Here is a 24,577-nt window from a genome sequence, read left to right on the forward strand (position 1 = left end):
GGAAGGCTAAAGCAGACAAAGGAACAAAAATGTTTGAAGGAAGTAAAAGATGCAGAGAGCAAAAGAAAATACAAAACAAGGCTTCTTAGCATCCTCAGAGAGTTAAGATATTATGTCCCTGAAATAAGATGCTATAAATGTTATATGAAAAAGGAATAACAAGAGAAGAAGAAAGGGCACTGGAAAATTAAAACATGAGAGTCAAACTTTTTTTTTTTTTTTGAGAAGGAATCTTGGTCTGTCGCCTAGACTGGAGTGCAGTGGCACGATCTCGGATCACTGCAAGCTCCGCCTCCCAGATTCACACCATTCTCCTGCCTCAGCCTCCCGAGTAGCTGGGACTACAGGCGCCCGCCACCACACCCGGCTAATTTTTTGTATTTTTAGTGGAGACGGGGTTTCACCATGTTAGTCAGGATGGTCTCGATCTGCTGACCTCATGATACGCCTGCCTCGGCCTCCCAAAGTGCTGGGATTACAGGCTTGAGCCACCGTGCCCGGCCGGGAGTCAAACTTTTTAAAAAGACAGGGGCCAGGCATGATCACTTGTGCCTGTAATCCTAGCACTTTGGGAGGCCAAGGTGTAAGGAACACTTGAACCCAGGAGTTTGAGACCAGCCTGAGAAACATAGGGAGACTGCATCTCTACTGTTTTTTTTTTTTTTTTTGGAGAAAGAATCTTGTTTTGTTGCCCAGGCTGGAGTGCAGTGGCGCGATCTCAGCCCATCGCAACCTCCACCTCCTGGGTTCAAGCGATTCTCCCGCCTCAGCCTCCGGAGTAGCTGGGATTACAGGCATGCTCCACCACGCCCAGCTAATTTTGTATTTTTAGTAGAGATGGAGTTTCTCCATGTTGGTCAGGCTGGTCTCCAACTCTCAACGTCAGGTAATCCGCCTGCCTCGGCCTCCCAGAGTGCTGAGATTACATGCGTGAGCCACTGTGCCCAGCCTAAAAAATGTTAATTAGCTAGGCATGGTGGTGCACCTGTGACCCCAGCTACTCGGGAGGCTGAGGTGGAAGGATCGATTGAGCTTAGGAGATTGAGGCTGCAGTGAGCTGTGATCACACCAGTGCACTCCAGCCTTGGTGACAGAGCAAGATCTGTCTCAAAATAATAATAATAATAATAATGGCAATAATAAAAGGTCAATGGAAGAATCGAGAGATAACGAAAAGGAAATTTCCCAGAGGATAGAACAAAAAGATGATGTAAGGAAATTAGAGGATTGATCCAGGAGGCCCAATATCTGACTAAGGGATTTTCCAAGGCTCCCAGAGAAAGCAAAGGGGAGGAAATGGTACGAGTACGTTTTATACTGAAGGACATGAATCTTCACACACACACACACACAGAGCTGCCAGTTCACCTAGGAGAGGTGGGGGAGGGAGGAAGGTAACAAGTACTGAGTGGTTACCCTTAGAGGTTCCAACAGAAATGAAAAAGGAGCCACTTGAAAGCACACCGTCACAAAGGGTCAGACTACCAGGGATAAAGAGAGGAACCTACACGTTTTGCAGGTAGAGAGGACAGATCACACACAAAACATCAGGAATCAGAATAGTTTTAGATGCTTCAGTGGCAACACTGGAGGCTGGACGATGAGGGAGCCATGCCTTCAAAATTCTGATGGAAAATTACTTCCAACCTACCATTTCATGTCCAGTCAAAGAAATCAGAAATTTGGATAGAATAAACACGTTTCCAGACAAGCAAGGGTGTAAAAATTCTACCTCGTATGTGCCCTTTCTCAGGAAGTGATTAGAGGATGTCTTCCACCAAAACGAAGGCATAGATCAAGACAGCAGAAGACTTGCAAGCCAAGAAAAGAGTGCTCTAGCCAAGGAGGACAGGTGTGCAGCTGGTGTAGAATACAAAGCAAACAGTGCAGATGGAAAGTGGGGAGGAGGCCGGGCGCAGTGGCTCACACCTGTAATCCCAGCACTTTGGGAGGCCAAGGCGGGCGGATCACCTGCGGTCAGGAGTTCGAGACCAGCCTAACAAACATGAAGAAACCCCATCTCTACTAAAAATGCAAAATTAGCCCGGGCATGGTGGCTCATGCCTGTAATCCCAGCTGCTCGGGAGGCTGAGGTGGGAAAATCGCTTGAACGGCTGAGGTGGGAAAATCGCTTGAACCCGGGAGGCGGAGGTTGCACCATTGCACTCCAGTCTGGGCAACAGGAGAGAAACTCCATCTCAAAGAAAGAAAGAAAGAAAGTGGGGAGGAAAGGTCTAGAACATAGCTCACTAGGAAAACAAAAAGAACTGGTAGATTTTGCAACTGGATGGAAGAGGCATCTTATAGGTCTTTTGGAGTGTTTGAGGAGATTTAGCAATATGTACACAGAACTAAGCAAGTGGACAAAATTGGGGCAGTTATTACCTGGGAAACTTAAATATCTGTGCTACAAAATGTAATTATAGTATGTTCTTCGGCTTAGCAGTGGATAATATTTACAAAGTCATAAGAATGTAAACCCTAAATACTGAGTCAGCTAAAAATGGCAATAAAACTATATTGGAACCAGACATGGTGGTGTGCACCTGTAGTCCCAGCTACTCAGGAGTCTGAGGCCAGAGAATCGTTTGAGCCCAGGAGATGGAGGCTGTAGTGCACTATGGTTGCACCTGTGAATAGCCACTGCACTCCAGCCTGGACAACATAGTAGGACCCCATCTCTTAGGATTTATTTTTTCTTTCTTTCTTTCTTTCTTTCTGTCTGTCTGTCTGTCTGTCTGTCTTTCTTTCTTTCTTTTTTTTTTTCTTTCTTTCTTTCTTTCTTTCTCTCTCTCTTTTTTTCTTTCTTTCTTTTTCTTCCTTCCTTCCTTCCTTTCTTTCCCTTTCTTTCCCTTTGTTTCTTTCTTTCTCTCTTTCTTTCTTTTTCTTTCCTTCCTCCCTCCTTTTCTTTTCTTTTCTTTCTGATGGAGTTTTGCTCTTATTGCCCAGGCTGGAGTGCTATGGGATGCTCTTGACTCACTACAACCTCTGCCTCCTGGGTTCAAGCAATTCTCCTGCCTCTGCCTCCCGAGTTACTGGGACTACAGGCGCCTGCCACCACGCCCAGCTAACTTTTTGTATTTTTAGTAGAGAAGGGGTTTCACTGTGTTGGCCAGGCTGGTCTTGAACTCCTGGCCTCAGGTGATCTACCCACCTTGGCCTCCCAAAGTACTGGGATTACAGACATGAGCCTCTGCGCCCAGCCAAGACCCTGTCTCTTAGAAACAAACAAATAAACAACTATGTTGGGAGGATGGAGAGAGGAACAGTTGGGTGATGTGATGAGTTAGTCCTCATCTTCTGTAATAGGGCGTTGTGAGGAACATTACAAGTGTTCACTAATATCTGCTTCTCCCTGCTTTGGGTCACACAGAAGACTATTTCTCAACCCCTTACAGTTGGGCATGGCCACATGACTACTTTTGACCAGTCAGCTTCAAGTGGAAGTGACGTGTCGCCACCAGACTAAAACTTAGATGATTCTGCAGCTGCCTCTTCTCCCTCTCTGGTGATCAAGGAGGCCTTGGGGTAAGATAGCAGGGCCACAGGAGTAAAGCAGCCTGGAATTGCCTCCTGGAAGTTAGTTGTCCTGGAAACACTGAATGGACTCTGATAAACCTTTCATTTGTTAAACCACTGGAATTTGGGTATTTAGGCATAGCGTTTCTTAACCAAATCCACACTTCAACAAATACTGTCTAAAATGGATGAATCAAGAAATAGCCACATAAGCATATTCTTTAGAATTGTGGAGATAATCGCTATAAGAATAGCTAAAAACATTCAAAGTGGTTGCCTCTGGGGAACGGGACAGAGGAGTAAGTGAGCAAGGACGGGTAGAGGGGCAGCTGTTCTCATTATTGTCCTGCATGACTTTTTACACTATGTAATTGTGTTACATTGGCAGAAATAAAATTTTCTTTCCTTTTATTTTTGAGATAGGATTTCACCCGGTCGCCCAGGCTGGAGTGCAGTGGTGCGATCTCACTGCAGCCTCTGCCTCCCGGGTTCAAGTGATTCTTGTGCTTTGGCCTCCTGAGTAGCTAGGATTACGGTGCCCACCATCAAGCCTGGCTAATTTTTGAATTTTTTTTAGAGATAAGGTTTTTCCATGTTGTCCAGGCTAGTCTCCAACTCCTGAGCTCAAGCGATCTGCCTGCCTCAGCCCCTCAAAGTGCTGGGATTACAGGCATGAGCCACCACATCCGGCCAGAAATAAAATTTTCTAAAAAGCTATATACATATATATAATTTGGAAGGATCCCCAGCAAGTCGTGATAGTGGCTGTCCCTCAGGAGGGAGGGCGTGCTACACAGAACATGTGAGGGACTGCTGATGTGGCCAGACACGGGAGGGCACTGTGGGAAAGGAGGCTACCCAGATGGAAATCCAGTCCAGGGAGCTGTTTGTTTTTAGACATGGGGTGTTGCTCTGTTCCCCAGACTGGAGCGCAGTGGTATTTTCAGAGCTCACTGCAACCTCAAACTCCCAGGATCAAGTGATCCTCCTTCCTCAGCCTCCTGAGTAGCTGGGTCTACAGGCACACTCCACCATGCTCAGCTAATTTTTTTTTTTTTTTAAGAGACAGTGCCTTGCTGTGTTGCCCAGGCTGGTCTCAAACTCCCGGGCTCAAGCAGTCCTCGACCTCAGCCTCCCAAAGTGTTAGGATTACAGGCGTGAGCCACCATACCTGGCCAAATCTGCCTTTTAGAGTGAGCCGCCAACTTACATGGGTGATGAATTGTGGGGGAGGGAGGCTGCTGCAGTGTCCCTGTGCGAGCTGGTGAGGTTGGACTAAGACATCCACATCACAGATGTCTCTTGAGAGCCTGCTTTTTTTTTTTTTTTTGAGACAGAGTCTCACCCTGTCACCCAGCCTAGGGTGCAGTGGCACGATCTAGGCTCACTGCAACCTCCGCCTCCTGGGTTCAAGCAATTCTTCCGCCTCAGCCTCCTGAGTAGCTGGGATTACAGTCGCGTGCCACTATGCCTGGCTAATTTTTGTATTTTTAGTAGAGACAGGGTTTCACCGTGTTAGTCAGGCTGGTCTCGAACTCCTGACCTCGTGATCCACCCACCTCAGCCTCCCAAAGCGCCGGGATTACAGGCGTGAGCCACTGCGCCTGACTGAGAGCCTGCTTTTTTTGCCGGGCACTGCTGGTAGGCCCAAGGATACAGCAGGGAACAAAATGGATGAAGTCTTCTGACTTCAGGGAACTTGCATGGGCGAGAGACCCAAGTGGGCAGAAAAGAAGATGAATGTAAGTCAGGAAGTGGTTTGTGCTGTAACGAAAAATGAAGCCGCTGAGGGAGCTAGAGTTGGTGGGGAGGATGGTACTTTAGATAGAGTGGTCAGGGAGGGCCTCTCTGAGGAGGTGACATTTGAATAGAGTCCTGAATTAAGTGATGGAGCAAGCGTGCAAAATATGGGGGGACCAGGGTTCCAGGCAAGAGGCAAGAGCAAGTCCAGTGGCCCTGAAGTGGGGAGGTGGGAGTGGGCTTGGCGTGTCCAGGGAACAGCAAAGAGGCCAGTGTGTGGTAGGGGCACATCGGTGGAGGAGAACATGCTGGGAACTGAGATCCCAAAGGTGGTCGGGGCAGCTTGCAGAACAGAGAGAATTTTGGGAAGTCGCTGGGGAATTGAGAGCAGGGGAGCGGCATGATTTGTCTTGGGGCTGGAGAAGGGAGTCTAAGATGGCCAGAAGGACGGGGTGTGGCTGTGGGTGGAGGGGAGAGAGGGGGGCCGTGAGGAGAGGAGCCTGGGGCCCTGCCTGGCAGGCAGTCAGCGCTGGGCCGCTCAGCCCGCTTGGACCAACTACAGCAGCTTCATCACCCACTTCCCAGCATCCCAGCCCCCTCTGGGAATGGAAGGATCCTTCGCAAATCAAAATAGCAGGCGAAGAACAGCCTCTAATTGTTCTGCGTAAGAGCAGAGAAATTAGACGAGTCAGCTGTGGGGTTGAGACCGCCTCCCACACAGCTGTGATCCCACACCCCACTGAAGACACTTCCTGAGACTTGCAATTCTGCTGTCTCCGAGCAAAACTTTTTCCTTCTCCAGCCCCAGAGCAAATAGCAGCTATTTGGGAGGGAGTAGGACAGATGCTGCCCTGGAGGACAATGAGTGAGTCAATTCCTTTCAACCAAAAATACCAGTCACTTCATACAGGAACAGCCTTAGCTGATGCAAGTTTATTCCACCATTCGAAAACACTGAGTGCCTCATCCTAGGTGTCCAGGGCTGGGCATGGGATCAGAGAGATTCTAAAGGAATGGAGGCACACAGTATGGGACCACCCCTGGGGTGGAGGAAAGAAGGAGTGCGGGAGTCAGGAAGTCTCAGTTCTCGCCTCAGCTCTGCCACTGTTGCTGTGTGACCTTAGATGAGTCATGCTGCCTCTCTGGGCTTCAGTCTCCCCATCTCTCCCAAATGGAGGCTTTAGGCTACGTAGTAATTCTCAGACTTCAGAATTCATAAGAATCACTTGGGGTGAGGAGGTGCTTCTTAAAGATGAAGATTCCCAGGCCCCAGTTCCAGAAATGAAGATTGATCAGCTCTGAGGTGCAGTTCAGGACCCTGCATTTCTTCCAGGCTCTTCCGGTAATTCTGAAGTGAGCCCTCGGGCCACGCTTTAATAAAATCACTTCCCCTTAATGTGTCTCTCTTCCTGCTCTGGAATTCGAGGAGTCACTTGTGTAACCCTCCTCCGGGTATCTCAGATCACCCCAGAGGCATGAGAGTGGTGTCACGTCGCCCCGCCTCGGGGTGCCCGTGTGTTGCTGTGGTGGTGACACTGCATTTGGGAGGGTCTGGCTCAGTGTATGCAGTCTCCTCTGGGCTACCTGGTGCCCCGCCCAGGCCCTGGTGCAGAAGGGGCCATGGCTGTAAGCGTTGGCCAAACAGGGGGTCAACTGCAGTGTAGATAGCTGTGCAGGGCAGAGAGCATGGTGGGATAACGGGAGTGCTGGGTGCAGAGTTTGGCTGCAGACATCTGCCCTGGATCCCTGGGCTCATGCCCTGGGTTGGACGTGTGACCCTGTCACCTGCTCCGCTTCCCTACACCACTGTGGATGGGAAGAGGGATGCACTGTGGCTTCTGCAAAGAGGTGAGTCCAGTTACACGGAGATGAGGAGGCCTGGATGGAGCCGCAGGAAGGACTGGGGGCTCCGGTCTACCACAGAGGACACCCAGGGGGCCTCAGGCCCCAGCCAATCTACTAGGCAGTGTCCCTTCCTCAGAGTTGACCAATCATACTCCCCAAAGGCCAGGTCAGTGCCAGGAGCTAGAGAATCAAGTCACTCTGGTCTAGCCCCCAGCTCCATTCTTCACCTGTGAAGAAAAAGAACAGTGATTGTGTCCAGATTGCTCTCCATGTATCAGGCTTGGGGCTAAGTGCTGTGTTAGCTTATTAAATTTTCACAGCCATCCTAAGAGATTGCTACAAACATCACCCCTCTTTTTACAGTTATGAATGCAGAGCGTTAGAGAGCTCAAGTTTCTCAGCGTCACTCAGCTAATATAATAAATAGTAGAGGCAGGATTAGAACCCAGATCTGCTTTCTGCTGGAGCCCAGTTTTATTTTTAAACATATTGCTTAGTACCTCTTAGAAGATAAGGATTTTTCTTTTTCTTTTATTTACTTATTTATTTTTGAGACAGTGTCATGCTCTGTCATCCACTCTGGAGTACAGCGGCACGATCTCAGTTCGCTGCACCCTCTGCCTCCTGGGCTCAAGCGACCCTCCCACCTCAGTCTCCCGAGTGATAGGACTATAGGCACGCACCATCATGCCTGGCTAAATTTTTTTTTTTTTTTTTTTTTGGTAGAGATGGGGTTTCACTGTGTTGCCCAGGGTGGTTTTGAACTCCTAGGCTCAAGCGATCCACCTGCCTTGGCCTCCCAAAGTGCTGGGATTACAGGCGTGAGCCACTGCGCCTGGCCTAGGATTTTTCTTAAAACACCTTCTGCCAAAGTTATTCACAACCAGAGAAATCCTTTTGCTTCTGTTGTAGTGGAAAGGAGCGATGCCAGATCAGATAGTGCAGGGTTCTAGTCCCACCTTTGCCCCGACCCTTTTTTTTTTGGAGACAGAGTTTCGCTGTTGTCACCTAGGCTGAAGTGCGATGGTGCAATCTCGGCTCACTGCAACTTCCGCCTCCCAGGTTCAAGCAATTCTCCTGCCTCAGCCTCCCGAGTAGCTGGAACTACAGGAGCACGCCACCACACCCAGCTAATTTTTGTATTTTTAGTAGAGACGGGATTTCATCATGTTAGCCAGGCTGGTCTTGAACTCTTGACCTCAGGTGATTCACCTGCCTTGACCTCCAAAAGTGCTGGGATTACAGGCATGAGCCACCGCGTCCAGCCTCCCCTGACCTTTTGCATGACCTTGGGAAAGCTACTTCCCATCCCTGAGTTTCATGTGAAACTGAAATCTGTGAAATGGGATTAATTACACATGCATTTCCTTCTAAGGTACACTAAGATGAAGACGGCCACCAACATCTACATCTTCAACCTGGCCTTGGCTGATGCGCTGGCCACCAGCACGCTGCCTTTCCAGAGTGCCAAGTACCTGATGAAGACGTGGCCCTTCGGCGAGCTGCTCTGCAAGGCTGTGCTCTCCATCGACTACTACAATATGTTCACCAGCATCTTCACGCTCACCATGATGAGTGTCGACCGCTACATCGCTGTCTGCCACCCTGTCAAGGCCCTGGACTTCCGCACGCCTGCCAAGGCCAAGCTGATCAACATCTGTATCTGGGTCCTGGCCTCAGGCATTGGCGTGCCCATCATGGTCATGGCTGTGACCCGTCCCCGGGGTGAGTGAGTAAATGCATGGTGGCACAGGCCACTGACCACAGGAGGCAGTACATGGCCCTTTGTGGGCTTGCAGGGCACTTACCAGGGTGAGTGTAGGTGGCTCACCAGCAGAGGTTGGATTCTGATCAAGATCAATGATGGTGTGGTGTCTGGCCAGTGGGAGTGTAGAAGGTCAACCAATGGGAATGGGAAAAGCTGGCCAGTGGAAGACACAGATGGTTGAATATTGTGAAGATGAATGACTGATCAGTGGTCTTATGGGTTACTGGCCAAAGGGAATGTATGAATTTATGAAGGGGATTATGGATGGCTGGTTATGTACACGTAGGTGGCTGGCCAGGGATGTGTGGATGACTGATCTATAGAGAGATGGATGGATGTCCAATGAGGTAAGGGTGTCACTGACTAGTGAGCAGTGGAGGCTGCAAGTTCTGTGTTCCCATTTTAAACTCCCTTTTATCCTAATTTGAAAACCATTAGCCTGGATGACCAAAGCAAGGCCTAGAGAATGGCCTGCAGGGAATGACTAATAGGAGCTAACATGGTAGTTATTATAGTACCTCCCTGCATTAGGGGAGCTGCAATAACATTCTCCAAAGCTCAGGGGCTTGACACAGTAGAGGTTTCTCTCTTGCTCCCATCACAATCCAGTGTGAGTAGGAGGAGCACAGTCATTCAAGGACCCAGCCTCCTGTTGATGGCTTCAGAATCTTCTACTGCTGGCATATGGCCGGCAGATGAATATGGAGAGGGAGCGGGTAGAAAGCATAGCCACTTTAAATGTTGACTGGGTGCAGTGGCTCATGCCTGTAATCCCAGCATTTTGGGAGGCCAAGGCGGGTGAATCACTTGAGGTCAGGAGTTCCAGACCAGCCTGGCCAACACGGTGAAACCCTATCTCTACTAAAAATATAAAAATTGGCTGGGCACGGTGGCTCACGCCTGTAATCCCAGCACTTTGGGAGGCCAAGGCAGGCGGATCACAAGGTCAGGAGATCGAGACCATCCTGGCTAACGTGGTGAAACCCCATCTCTACTAAAAATACAAAAAATTAGCCAGGCGTGGTGGCAGTCGCCTGTAGTCCCAGCTACTTGGGAGGCTGAGGTGGGAGAATGGCGTGAACCTGGGATGTGGAGTTTGCAGTGAGCCGAGATTGTGCCACTGCACTCCAGCCTGGGTGACAGAGCGAGACTCTGTCTTAAAAAAAAAAAAAAAAAAAAAAAAATTAGCCAGGCCTGGTGGCAGGTGCCTGTAGTCTCAGCTCTTTGGGAGGCTGAGGCAGGAGAATCACTTGAACCCGGGAGGCGGAAGTTGCAGTAAGCTGAGATCATGCCACTGCACTCCCCCTGGGCGACAGAGCGAGACTTGTCTTAAAAAAAAAAAAAAAAAAAAAAAATTATGGCCCATCTCTTCCTAGTGACAGCTGGTCACATGGCCCCACCTTAATGCAAGGAAGTTTATTGTTTAGAAGGGCACCACAGACACAGGAACTAACCTCTCTGAGTCACACTATAGCATGAGATGTTGAGAAAAAAGAGATGATATGTGTAGAATACTTAGGACAAGTCCTGGCTCATCGCCAAGGCCCAATGAATAGCCGCTATTAAATGATTAAGCCTGTGAGATAGACAAGGCAGGGACTCCTACCTGCATTTGACTGTAGGAAAACAGAGTCAGAGAGGTCAGGTGGTTTACTTAGGGTCACACAGCCAGGCATTTTGTGGAATTTGGCCTGCAACCTAGGGTTCCTGCCCCCAGGTCTGTTGCTCCTTCTAGTCCCTTGGGTGGAAGTTTGCAGAGGGTCATTGCTGTGGTTGGGAGAGAACAAGCTTCTTGGTTACCCTTGACCCTCACAAGGGCAGAGCCCCTGGTGCCCTTTTACGGCCTATGAGTCATTGGTCTTGACTCAGCAGCAGAGCCCCATTCCTCACTGTCAGCCTTCAGTTTACAGGCCATTAATTGCATCCCTGCTGGGGCTGGACCAGATGGGCCTCCTCACTCCACAATCCCTCACGCACACACTTTCCCAGTGTGTGCCATCAGCACTTATTGGACCTGTGGACCACTTGCTGTGTGATCTTGAACAAGTGCTGTTCTGGTTCCTATACAATGAAGGTCTTGGACTCAGCTCTTTCTAGGGGTCCTGCCAGCCTGATGTCCTGTGGACCCACTCTGTCTGTGGATCCCCAGCCCCTTCTCACCTCTTAGCCTCAAGTCCATTGTGTGGCTTCTTAAATCCTAGCATTCCAAGACATCCTGGGAGTCCCCTGGGCCAGCCTCAAGGCTGTATCAGAATCCCACAACACCCTCTAAGGTGTTCATCCGGCCCAAGCCCACACTCCAGGAATGGGGAGCTTATTTCATCCTGGGCACCCTTCCTATCTCAAGAAGGAAGTCCTTGAGTTAAGCTGAAATCTGCTTTCCTCCGAGAAGGAAGGAAGGAAGTTTCGTTTTGTTTTTGTTGTTTTGAGACAGGGTCTCACTCTGTTACCCAGGCTGGAGTGCAGCGACACTGTCCCAGCTTACTGCAGCCTCAACCTCCAGTGCTCAAGTGATCCTCCCACCTCAGCCCCCCAAGTGGCTGGGACTACAGATGTGCACCACCCTACCCAGCTAATGGTTTTTTTTTTTTTTTTTTTTTTTTTTGTAGAGATGGGGTTTCGCCATGTTGCCCAGGCTGGTCTCGAGCTCCTGGACTTAAGCAGTCCACCTCCCTCAGCCTCCCAAAGTGCTGGAATTACAGGCGTGAGCCCCACGCCTGGCCAGGAGGTTCTTGCAATTAAGCTGAGACCTGCTTCCCTCTGGGGAGGCTGACCCTATCTTTGAGTCCTGGACTCCCACACATATGTGCCCCTCTTCCCTGTGGGTACACCAAGAGCTTGAACCCCACTGTGCTAAATGCGTTAGGTGCCTTAGCCTATTTAATCCTCACGACAATCCTGGAGATGTGGGTACTGTCATTAGCCCCACTCCAGTGAAGCTCCAAGAGGTTTAGTAATTTCCTTACACTGTGTAGTAGGGCCTGAGTCCTGCTCCTAACTCATGTTGTCTGTCTTAGAAGTCCTGTTCCCAATGGAGCTAGTTTGGAAATGGGTCAGGGTGTTTTGAGTTACTGCAATGACTGGCATTCAGTGGGCTGAGCTAAATGATTTCATTACTGCCACCCATGGGCACAAAGGCTGATAAAAGGGCCAGGAGAGAATATAGGGGACCTCCCAGACGAGGGCCAATCCTACTGGGTCTTTTAGGATGACTAAGAGTTCACCAAGTGCAGAATCTGAGGAGGACATTCCAGACAGAAGAATCCCCTTGAACAAAGGCTGGGAGGAGGTGGTGGGACTTGCCCAAGCCTTGGAAGGGTGGGTGAGCAGGTGGGGGCCCCTTAGGCACGCAGGCTCCTCACCCCGTCTGTCTTTCCTTGTTTCCGCGGCCCAGATGGGGCGGTGGTGTGCATGCTCCAGTTCCCCAGCCCCAGCTGGTACTGGGACACGGTGACCAAGATCTGCGTGTTCCTCTTCGCCTTCGTGGTGCCCATCCTCATCATCACCGTGTGCTACGGCCTCATGCTGCTGCGCCTGCGCAGTGTGCGCCTGCTGTCGGGCTCCAAGGAGAAGGACCGCAGCCTACGGCGCATCACGCGGATGGTGCTGGTGGTGGTGGGCGCCTTCGTGGTGTGTTGGGCGCCCATCCACATATTCGTCATCGTCTGGACGCTGGTGGATATCGACCGGCGCGACCCGCTGGTGGTGGCCGCGCTGCACCTGTGCATCGCTCTGGGCTACGCCAATAGCAGTCTCAACCCCGTGCTCTACGCCTTCCTTGACGAGAACTTCAAGCGCTGCTTCCGCCAGCTCTGCCGCAAGCCCTGTGGCCGCCCGGACCCCAGCAGCTTCAGCCGCGCCCGCGAAGCCACGGCCCGCGAGCGGGTCACCGCCTGCACCCCGTCCGACGGTCCCGGCGGTGGCGCCGCCGCCTGACCAGGCGGTCCGGCCCCCAGCACGCTCCTCCCTAGTGACCCTGCGGCCACATGAGTCCCAGTGGGAGGCGCGAGCCATGATGTGGAATGGGGCAGTAGAAGGTCGGAGGCTTGGGATCGCCAGATGGGGCCTCTGTTTTGGAGACGAGGCCGGGCCACGAGATGGGCATGGGGTGGGCCTCTGGTTTGGGGCGAGGCAGAGGGCAGATCAATAGCGCGGGGCCTCTGGGCTGGGTGCCCCGTCCACGGCTCTAGGTGGGGCGGGAAAGCCAGTGACTCCAGGGGAGGAGCTGGACCTGTGGCTCTGGAACTGAGTCCCTAAACAGGGGATCTCCAGGGAGGCGGGGCTTCATCCTTGAGACAGCCTCGGTTTCTAGCTTGGAGCCGGACTGTTGGAGTTGGGCGTCCGGGCCCAGGACCCAGGAGGGGCAGTGGTGGGGACAGTTGCTTGAAAACTGAGCTGCAAGACTGGGTCTCTGTGTAGTAGGGAGGAGCCTCCTGTGAGGGGAGACCCAGAGACAGGACAGCCGGGTGTGGCCACAGCTCAAGATTTGGTCACTAGAGAGGGGGCCTGTGCAAAGGACCTGTGGCCTCAATTTCGGATACAGTCCCAGCCCCGAGTTCTAGCAAGGGGCAAGGCTCGCTGAGGTCCAGGTCCAACTTGACACCTCTATAAATAGAATATAAAAGACTGAGGGGCCAGGCGTGGTGGCTCAAGCCTGTAATCCCAGCACTTTGGGAGGCTGAGGCGGGTGGATGAGCATGAGCCCAGGAGTTTGAGACTAGTCTGGGCAACATGAGAGACCCTGTCTCTACAAAAAATACAAAATTAGCCAGGCAGCTCTGCACCTGCAGACCCAGCTCCTTGGAAGGTGAGAGGATCGCTTGATCCCAGGAGTTTGAAGCTGCAGTGAGCTATGGTGGTGCCACTGCACTCCAGCCTGGGGGACAGAGCAAGACCCTGTCTCTAAAAAAAGAGAGAGGGAGAATGAGGGAGGAAGAGATAGGAAAAGAGAGAAACAATATACCTTTTCTCTCTTTGACAGTCGTGTATTTCCTTGGAACGGGCAGGAATGCCTCAGAATCGAAGTGGCCACAGTGGGCCTTGGGACAGGACAGCAGAGCAGGGGGCAGCTGCTCCAGGATAGGGTAATAAGACAGGACCTTGGTTGGGGTAGGGTCCCCAGACCTGAGTACTAATGGGAGCCCAGAGGCTTGGGAAGGAGAAGGCTTCCAAAACCATCTTGAAAACTCAGGCCCGGAGTGGACCTCTGTGGCAAGGAGTGGTGGTGGGTGGGTGGAGGAAGAGAGGCGGGCTCCTGCTTCAAGGTTAGGTCTTCCAGTGGAAGGTGGATGCTTTTTGTGGGTCCTCAGGGCCCTAGTTTCTCTGGCCCAGATACTGGAGGACAGAGGACCACCTACTTAGATCCTGTGAATGGTAAGTGGTGCCTGGGACTCTTGGGGGTGGGGGGTGGAGTATGAGAAGCATCAGTTCGCACTTGATGCTGGGTCCTGGGCCCCTGATAAGAACCTGGATGAAATCCTCTTCCATTCTCCCAACATCTGGCTGCACCCATGTGTCTGGTGTCAATGACTCCAGTGAACTGGAACTGCCCATATGGGGACCTGACCTTGAAGGAACTGGGGGGAGAAGCTTTTGTAACTGCAATGCCGACATCAATGTGCGTCCCCCTCTGCCTTTCCCCTCAGCAGGCTCCCCAGGTTCCCCACCTGCTCCAGCCTAGCTGCCCCCTTCATGCTGCTGAGAGTGGCATCCACCTGGAGTTGGGTGTAGAAGTTTCTCTCTTCATTGGTTTGGCATTTTATTCAGGCACTCCTGGATCTTTGCTTCCCAGAATATCAGTGTCTGTCCTTGTTCCCTGTACCTCCCCCGTGCCTCATCTCCTCTCCCCCCACTGCTCTCCCCTCCCTCACCAACACTGCCTCAGTAATGCACCCCTGACTCCCTATTGAAGCAGTGTGCTGACATCCTTGTAAAAACAAATTTAATTTTCTTCCTTTTTTGGGACAGATGGAAAGAAATTGACGTCTTTGTCTCAAACAAAAGAAAAAAGAAAAAGAAACAATATACTTCTTTTCCTTTTGACAACCATGTCTTTGGAACAAAAGCTGGGAGGCTGTCACTCCAGCAGGGACTGAATAGCATGCAGGGGGCTGGGGACTTAGGCACCAAGAGGGGCTTTGGGCACATTAGGGGGAAGGGATGCCCTTGGAGGGCAAAGCACAGCCCCCTTCTCAGGATGAGGCTCCCAGCAACCCTAGACCTGGGGATGTGCCTCCTTTGGGAAATGGCTTCCCTGGGTCCTGGAAAGATGTGGGGCCGTGCCCAGCACTCACATCCAGCCTGCCAAGCCACTGTGACCTGGGATCCCAAGCCACCTAGATCACTCTCACTACCCTGTGACCACAGAGACCCCTGTGTCTGAGGGTGGGAGGTCATCAGCATGGCAGGAGACACTTCTCCTCGTCAGGGGCTCCTCCTGTGAATGCTTTGGGGGTATGGCAGAAAAAGGGGAAAATCTAGGAACTGGGGAAGACTCCTGAAAGAGGTGACACTGGAGTCAGGCTGTTTACTCTCCCTGCAGGGACTGTGTCCGCTCCCAGGATAGGCCTGTTTCAAGGCTGCCTGAAGCCCACTCACTGCCATCTCCTGTGTCTGTAACAGATCTGGCTGGATTTTGCCCCTTCTGATACATAAATCTGTCCTGGGGTCAGCAGGGCCTGGGTCCAGACCACGTGTGTTTAAGGTAGTGCCAACTTGTATTGAAATCTACTTCATGCCAGGCATGCACTCTGGGCGTCAGGACTTGGAAATGAGTCAGCCTCGGCCCTGCCCTCAGAAAGCCTGAGCCAGTGCTGGGACATAAAGCATCAACAGATGATTGCACCTCAGTGTGATAAGTGCAGTGACAGGGAGTCCTAGGGAGGGTGTCATGGGGAAGTGCCTTTTCTAGCTTTTCACTGAAACACATGTTCGTAGCAATTCTGTGAGAGGAGGAAGAGGGTCGGGGGCCCTGAAGGATGAATAGGAGTTGGCCACCAAGAAGAGGAAATCGCGTGTGTGGACACGTGGGGATGTTTAAATGCTTGGTAAACCCAATAAGTTGGGTGCAGCTAGAGCATGGGGCTTAACTGAGCTCTTCTGTGTGCCAGGCTGTCTGCCAAGTGCCTTGTGTGCATCAGGCACTTGTGTGCATCCTGATCCTCAGGACAGCCTGGTGAGGAAGTAGTGTTATCCCCATTGAGGACAAAGAGAGCCAAGGCTGAGAGGTCAGGCTACTTGCTCCTAAGTCACAGGGCCTGTTCATAGTGGCAGAACTTGGGTCCCTGGAATTCCAGGGTCCATGTTTTCAGTTAATTCCAGGCATCAGTGAAGTAGAAAAGGCCTTAGAAGCTGGAACCCCAGAATGAGGTTTTTGAAGACCTAAAACCAAATGGAAAAATCTAAAGGAAACGGGCAATTTCCCATGAACTTTTGTTCCTCCTGAAGCTCTCCAAATCTTCACGTTTCAGAATGTACTGTGCATGGTGCATTTTAAAGCTCTAAATTGACAGTGTAATTCTAGATCGTCACAGGGTTCTCAAAACTGCAGAGTACGTCTGTTTCCCCCAAAATTTCCATTTCTCTCTCTCCAGGAGGAGGGAGGAAAGTTTTTGCCCCTGATTTCAAGATGTCCTACTGTTTCAGATCCCTTCTTCATCTTTTTTTTTTTTTTTTTTTTTTTTTTTTGAGACAGTGTCTTGCTCTGTTGCCCAGTCTGGAGTGCAAGTACAGTGGTGCAATCATAGCTCACTGCAGTCTCAAACTCCTGGGCTCAAGTGATCCTCCTACCTCAGCCTCCTGAGTAGCTGGGATTACAGGCACGCACCACCACAGCCCAGCTAATATTTGTATTTTTAGTAGAGACTGGGTTTCACCATGTTGGCCAAGCTGGCCTTGAACTCCTGACCTCAGGGGATCTGCCCGCCTCAGCTTCCCAAAGTCCTAGGATTACAGGCGTAAGCCACCGAGCCCAGCTTTTTTTTTAAAAATAGAGACTAGAGTGTTTCTGTGTTATCCAGACTAGTCTTGAACTTCTATCCTCAAGCAATTCTCCTGCCTCCCAAAGTACTGGGTTTACAGGTGTGAGCCACTGTGCCCAGCTCTCATACCTCGTCTCGATGCAGAAGAAGTAGTGGTTAAGGCTGGAATCAGATCTTGGCTTTCCCTCTCTGAGCCTCAGTTTCCTCATCTGTAGAGTGGACTTCCTTCATGGATGGTTGTGAGGATTTAATGTATGTATAGGATAAGGCCCAGAACATAAGTAAACTCTAAGTACATGGTAAGTGGCAGTTACTGCTTAAAAGTGGAGCCAGCGTTCAGGGTCAGAGCTAGAGACCTACAGGGAAGAGTAGGTGAGCTATCAGGGCTAGCGATGGAGAGAGAGGAGAGACTGGAGATCCGGCTTCGGGATCCTCCTGCTTCCTGGCTCAGGAGCCACCATGAAGAGTGAGAAGCTGCCAGAGAAGCAGGAGGAGGATGGGGAGAATGTGCTACCATGGAAACTGGAGGAGGAGGGCGTTCCCAGGGGGAGGGAGTGATGGATAATGTCAAGTGTCATAAGAGAGGATGGGAGTAAGGAGGGCAGGAGGGTGATGGGAACCCTCCAGTTTAGTGTTTTACATGGCCCAGGCAGTCCCCAAGCCTGGATCAAATCCCAGCTCTCAAGCTAACTGGCTGTGTGACCTAGACAAGGGATTTGCCCTCTCTGAGCTTCTGTTTCCTTCTAGAGGTGAGATGTGGGAATTGGTCCATCTCTAATATGACCATCAGTTTCACTTAATAAGAGTCCTAACTTTGCCGAATTCTTGGCCACGTGCTAGCAATGTGATCTTAGGCAAGTCACTTCACCTCCATGAGCCCTCTCTGAAAGCTAGAGAGATGGTGAGCAAAGTGCCACCAAAGTGCCTGGCGCATAGTGGGGCCTTGATACAGGATTATTCTCTGATAATTACGCAGGTGCCAGAGGCAGCTGCTCTAAGGAGGCTTGCTGGGCTTGGAATTAGAAATGCTCCTCAAGGGCCGGGTGCAGTGGCTCACGCCTGTAATCCTAGCACTTTGGGAGGCCAAGGTGGGCGGATCACGAGGTCAGGAGTTCAAGACCAGCCTGACCAACATGGTGAAACCCCGTCTCTACTAAAAACACAAAAATTAGCCGGGCATGGTGGCCCGCGCCTGTAATACCAGCTACTCAGGAGGCTGAGGCAGGAGAATCGCTTGAACCCAGGAGGCGGAGCTTGCAGTGAGCCGAGATCACGCCACTTGCACTCCAGCCTGGGCAACAGAGTGAGACTCTGTCTAAAAAAATAATAATAAATAAAATAAAAGAAATGCTCTTCAGGTTGGAGAAGGCCCACTAGCACCCTGAGAGGACTTGGAAGAACAACAGTCCAGGCTGGGCGCCTGCTGGGTCTCTGTCCAAAGGTCAGCCCTCTCTTTGTGTCAGCGGCAGATTCCTCGCCTAAGGCATGACTACTGGCTGCCAGCTCCCTCTAGCACCTGCTGCAGATCCAGACTGGAGCCGGTCCCCAGAGGCCCAAAGCCCCTAGGAAGTGACCACCCCCCTCCCTGGCACCCAGATCCTGGCCCCTGCACTCACACACAAAACACGTACACATGCTTCTCTTTCATCATGTATTTATTCCTTTATTTCACTGCTGGGCCCCACACTAGAAGGAGTGCTGGAAGCTGGGAGGAGTGACAGGAGCAAATCAGGATCTGGCCACCCCACGCTGAGCTTGCAGATGTTGAGAGTTGGGTGACAGCTGGCTGTGTGGCTCAGGCTGCAGGCAGCTTGAGAATTCAAAATGGGGCTTAGAAAGGAGCTGGAGGGGGCCCTCGAGGTGGACGTAGTGATGCAGTAGAGCATGGCGCTGTGAGGTTGCCCGGGTTCTAGCCCCAGCACGAGACGAGCGTGGGGATGAGCCGTTTCAGAGTGTGGTACTCTGTCACACTCCATTTCAGCGAGAGGCCACTGAGACATTATCAATGGGTAATGTACAGCACTTCTATGGCGTAACTCATTTAATCTTCACAGCATGATGATGAGGTAGGCGTTAGTATCATTACCTCCATTTTACAGATGGGGAAACGGAGGCTCAGAGAAGGGAGCCCAAGACCACATGGCTTCTCAGTGATTCGCCCAGCTAGGATCCCGTCTCTGGTCCTTCAAGTCCACTTACTCTGCTTTCCTCCTCCTGCCCCCTGAGAGGAAACTCTCTGAGTACACCGAGGACCCTCAGGAGACTCTCACCTCTAGCTCACAGTCACGGGCTGAGCACTTCCTGTGCTGGGTTCTGCGCCTCATCATGTTGGCAGCAGAGGCATGTGCCAGTTGTTCAAAAAACTGCTGTAACCTTGGTAGGTCCCTCTTCCCATCCATTTCCTCCTTGCCTTGGAAATCCTGCTTGTTTGATAATTTTCTGACTGACTGCCACGTCGTTGCCATGTGACCTTGGGCATGTCATTTCACTCTGAGCTATTTCTCAATCATGGATGACAGCACTTACCTGGTGAGAAGTTGAGAAGATTCAGAAAGAGGCTATGAGTGAAGGACCTTGTCTGTTTTGGTCATGAAAGTGTTCCCAGGAGATGCAAGTGGGCACATAGTAGTTATCTACTGAGTGAATGAACAACGTTCCTGGTGCATAGTAAGTGCCCAACAAATGCAGCTTTTTTCATGTTATCTAATGTTTTAGGTCATGCCTGCATCAACCCATGCTTCTTTTTTTCTTTCTTTTCTTTTCTTTCTTTCTTTTTTTTTTTTTTTTAAGACAGAGTCTCACTCTGTTACCCGGGCTGAAGTGCAATGGTGAGATCTTGGCTCACTGCAACCTCCGCCACCCGGGTTCAAGCGATTCTCCTGCCTCAACCTGCTGAATAGCTGGGATTACAGGCACGTGCCCGGCTAATTTCGTATTTTTAGTAGAGACGGGGTTTCGCCATGTTGGCCAGGCTGGCCTTGAACTCCTGACCTCAAGTGATCTGCCCATCTCGGCCTCCCAAAGTGTTGGGATTACGGGCGTGAGCCAGTGTGCCCGGTCCAACCCATGGTTCTTCATGCTGCAGGTGGGTCCGGAGCAAGGCTTTTCTCTTTTAACCATCTCCTTGAGTTTCAGAAGGTGGGACAACATGTGCTGGAAAGCAGTTTCTCAAGAGGACATCTTCTCCCCAAGCTCCTTAGCCATGCTGTCCTCTCCTGCCCTCACCAGGACTGCCCTCTCAGGACCCAAGAGGAAGGGACAGCCTGGAAAGGAAGAAGGTCCCAGACCACCTGCATCACGGGGATGGAGTCCCTTGGCAGGTGCCGGTGCAAATACCCCCCTATAATGGGGCTCATCTAGAAGCTCCTCTGGGACTGAGGAGACAGCAAATGTGGTTTTGAATCTTCATTGTCCACTTTGTTGCTGTGACGTTGGGCAGGTCTCTGTCCCTCTCTGGGCCTCTGCACGATGGAGGGGTAGGAGTTGATGGTTCTGAAGCCTCTGCCATCCTGGAAAAGAACTGAGACACTTCCCTCGTGTTCCTGGGTCCCAGAAACAGACATCTATTGGTAAAATCCACTGGGCATTTGCCCAGAGACAGGGAAAAGCATGTCTGGGGGTCTGTAATGGAGCTGCCCCAACTGGGGGCAAGGAGGCGGGCATGTGAAAAAGGAAGCTTAACTCAAAGCCTTGTTTTCAGGCTTTTTGCCTACCCCAGGCTCCATCTTGGTACGAAGGACCCAACCTTCTGTTTTCTCAATAAAGCGAGCCCTCTTCTGTGTCTGCATCTCTGGCTGTTTTGTTGGCTCACCTCTGCCAGGTTCCCTTGTAAGGGGGCCCCAGCCTGGGGGGTCACATAAGCCTATGGGGAAGTCTAGCTCTGCCCTGAGGACCTGTCTCAGAGGGAGAGGCAATGTTGTCCTTAAGAACCCCAGTTTGGACCGGGTGTGGTGGCTCATACCTGTAATCCCAGCACTTTGGGAGGCTAAGGCAGGTGGATCACAAGGTCAGGAGTTCAAGATCAGCCTGGCCAAGATTGTGAAACCCCGTCTCTACTAAAAATGCAAAAATTAGCTGGGCGTGGTAGTGGGTGCTTGTAATCCCAGCTACTCGGGAGGCTGAGGCAGAGAATAGCTTGAACCCGGGAGGCAGAGGTTGCAGTGAGCGGAGGTTTCAGTGAGCCGAGATCGCGCCACTGCACTCCAACCTGGGTGACAGAGCAAGACTGTCTCAAAAAAAAAAAAAAAAAAAAAAAAAAGCGCTAGTGTAATGGGAGAGACAGACACACAGGCAGGCATTTCCTAGAGCGAGCTCTGAACCAAACCAGGCCTCTGTGCTCCACTCCCCTTCCACCCTCTGAACTGGCTCCTCCCCTTCCCTGCGCCCCCGCCACTCTCCTAATCTAACTCCCGTGTCCTCCAGAGCCCTGCCTACCCCACATGCCTCTTGGGGCTCCACTAGATCTCTCCCATCTCTCTGCCCCTCAGTGACCCTTCAGGCCATAGAAGTACCAGACCTCCCCTGTGTACATTCAAGGTGGCCCTGGGGTGGGAGTTAGAACCCCATGCCCCAGGAGACCTCCGCCTCCTCAGTGTTCTCAAATAGTCACTGGCCCCTGTGGTTAATCAGTAACTCCCAGGAAGGCAATTCTTTCCTGACCCAGACCTGTTTTCCATCACATGTGACCCATCCTTACGAGGCCACCAGAGCCTGGAGCCTCCCCCACCCCTGGGGCAACTTCCCTTCAAAGTCCTCAACCTAGGGCCGCCCACCTTGAGGCCTGTTCGTGTCAAGGTGATGAGCACCAAGGCAGATGGACAGCCCTGACACAGACTAGGATCTCAGCATGCCTCAGGGCAGGCTGTGTGGGCAGGGCCAGGGCGGCCAGGCTGCCCGGGGGTGGGGGTTGGGGTGGCTTCTTGGCCCCACTCTGCTCATAGAGACTCAGTCAAGAAGACTTTACAGAGGCCTGACAGCTCTAGTCACAGCCAACTCCCACCAAAGCTGGGAAGGACAGCTGTGAAGGTGAGAGAGAGAGAGTGTGTGTGTGTGTGTGTGTGGTGTGAGCACCAGCGTGAGTGACAGCATCTCAGTGTTGATGTGAATGTATACAGAGATTTTTTTTTTTTTTGAGAGGGAGTCTTGCTCTGTTGTCCAGGCTGGAGTGCAGTGGCACCATCTCATCTCGCCATGACCTGCACCTCTTGAGTTCAATCGTTTCTCCTGCCTCAGCCTCCTGAGTAGCTGGGATTACAGGCATGTGCCACCATGCCCGGCTAGTTTTTATATTTTTAGTAGAGACGGGGGCGGGGGGGGGGTGTCTCACCATGCTGGCCAGGCTGGTCTCGAACTCCTGACCTCAAGTGATCTGCCCACCTCTGCCTCCCAAAGTACTGGGATTACAGGTGAGAGCCACCGTGCCCAGTCTATCCAGAGATTTTTTTATTCACCTTTGTGTATACCCTGAGGAAAACCTTATCCGTTTGACCACTTTGGGCCTCACTTTCCTCTTTTGAAAAAGGTAACAATAATATTTAAAACAATGTATTTACCAGGACTCTCTTGAGGGTCCAATGAGACACACCTGTGCATGGAAACTAGGATACATTCTTATTGATGGGGGAAAACACTCTGCCTTAAACCTTCCATAGCTCCTACTTGCGTGGAAAATCAGATGACCTCTCGGGCCCCTTTCCAACAGGTGACCCTAGGAATCTAAGTTCCAACTTCCCGGCCTGCAACCTCAGACTCTCTTGAGGGGGGAGGAGACCCACTGCAGGAAGAGCACTGCTGAAGTCCAGCTCAGGGCAGGCAGTTCTCAGTGAGGGAGCAGGCAGAGCAGATTCCTGTCTTGTGCCAACTTCATCACCCTTCCAGGTCAGCTTCACTGCCTCTGCCTCCAGGAAGCCGCCTCTGCTGGCTCTAGCTACACTCTTGGATCCCTGCCTGGATCTACAATTGCTATCAGGGTGCCTCACCTGAGCAAGACCTGCCTGCTCTCTCTCTCTGTAGACTGCTGGGGACCCCACAGCACCACCAAACACATGGGAACCCCATCCTCCCTAAGGGAGAAAGGAAAGACTGGGGGAAAAGAACATTTAGGTTTTTTTCTTCAATGATATTTATGAGGTTTCTTAGTCCTGTATCAAAGGAATATGTGCTCATTATAGAAACTGAGAAACCTGGCCGGGCGCGGTGACTCACATCTGTAATGTGAGGGGCACTTTGGGAGGCCCAGGTGGGCGGATCACCTGAGGTCGGGAGTTTAAGACCAGCCTGACCAACATGGAGAAACCCCGTCTCTACTAAAAATACAAAATTAGCCGGACGTGGTGGCGCATGCCTGTAATCCCAGCTACTCGGGAGCCTGAGGCAGGAGAATCGCTTGAACCCGGGAGGCGGAGGTTGCGGTGAGCCGAGATCGCACCATTGCATTCCAGCCTGGGCAACAAGAGCTAAATTCCGTCTCAAAAATAAATAAATAAATAAATGAATAAATAAATAAAACGAGTAAAGATTAGCTGGGCATGGTGGCTCACATGCTTGTAGACTCAGCTACTTTGGAGGCTCCCTTGAGCCCAGGAGTTCAAGGCTGCAGTAAGATCACACCACTGCACTCCAGCGTTGGTGACAGAGTGAGACCTCAACTACTGAAAAAAAAAAAAAATGGCCGGGTGTGGTGGCTCATGCCTATAATCCTAGTACTTTGGGAAGCCGAGGTGAGCGGATTACCTGAGTTTAAGGAGTTTACCAGGAGTTTAAGACCAACCTGACCAACATGGTGAAACCCTGTCTCTACTAAAAATACAAAAAATTAGCTGGGTGCAGTGGCACGCACCTGTCATCCTAGCTACTCAGGAGGCTGAGGCAGGAGAAAAGCTTGAATCCGGGAGGTGGAGGTTGCGGTGAGCCAAGATCACGCCACTGCACTCCCAGCCTGGGCAACAGAGCCAGACTTCATCTCAAAAAAAAAAAAAAAAAGGCTGCCTGCAGTGGCTCATGTCTGTAATCCCAGCACTTTGGGAGGCCTAGGCAGGTGGATCACTTGAGCTCAGGAGTTTAAGACCAGCCTGGCCAACATGGTGAAACCCCATCTCTACTAAAATATACAAAAATTAGCCAGGCGTGGTGGCAGATGCCTGTAATCCCAGCTACATGGGAGGCTGAGGCAGGAAAATTGCTTGAACCCAGGAGATGGAGGTTGCAGTGAGCCGAGATTGAGCCATTGCATTCCAGCCTGGGTGACAAGAGACTGTCTCAAAAAAAAAAAAAAAAAAAAAAGGCAGGGGGCAAAGGGCATGAATAGACATTTTGCATACAAATGGTCAACAAATATATGAAAAGAAAATACTCAGCATCACTGGTCATCGGAGAAAGGCAAGTCAAAAACACAATGACGTATCATCTTACCCTAGTCAGAATGGCTATTATTAAAAAGGCAAAAAATAACAGTTGTTGGTGAAGATGTGGAAAAAAGGAACTCTTTTTTTTTTTTTTTTTTTTTTTTTTTTGAGACAGAGTCCACCCAGGCTGGAGTGCAATGGTGCAATCTTGGCTTACTGCAACCTCTGCCTCTTGGGTCCAAGTGATTCTCCTGCCTCAGCCTCCCTAGTAGCTGGGAGTACAGGCGTCTGCCACCACACCCGGACAATTTTTGTATTTTTCATAGAGACAGGCTTTCACCATGTTGGTCAGGCTGGTCTCAAACTCCTGACCTCCGGTGATC

The 24,577-nt window shown here is 51.2% G+C and overlaps 2 protein-coding genes across 2 annotated transcripts in view; both read left to right on the plus strand.

The window, feature by feature from the left end:
* The window catches only part of OPRD1 (opioid receptor delta 1), a 60,925-nt gene extending 40,287 nt beyond the window's left edge, over positions 1-20,638 (plus strand). Inside the window, exons 2-3 of the mRNA XM_050795792.1 lie at positions 8,480-8,829; positions 12,267-20,638. Coding sequence (XP_050651749.1) covers positions 8,480-8,829; positions 12,267-12,808 — 892 coding nt within the window. The 3' untranslated portion in view covers positions 12,809-20,638. The remainder of the gene's footprint in view (positions 1-8,479; positions 8,830-12,266) is intronic.
* Positions 1-24,577, plus strand: part of EPB41 (erythrocyte membrane protein band 4.1) — a 339,397-nt gene that overhangs the window by 64,308 nt on the left and 250,512 nt on the right. The window lies entirely within an intron of this gene.

The sequence above is a fragment of the Macaca thibetana genome, chromosome 1, assembly GCF_024542745.1.
Source record: "Macaca thibetana thibetana isolate TM-01 chromosome 1, ASM2454274v1, whole genome shotgun sequence".
NCBI classification, from domain to species: domain Eukaryota; kingdom Metazoa; phylum Chordata; class Mammalia; order Primates; family Cercopithecidae; genus Macaca; species Macaca thibetana.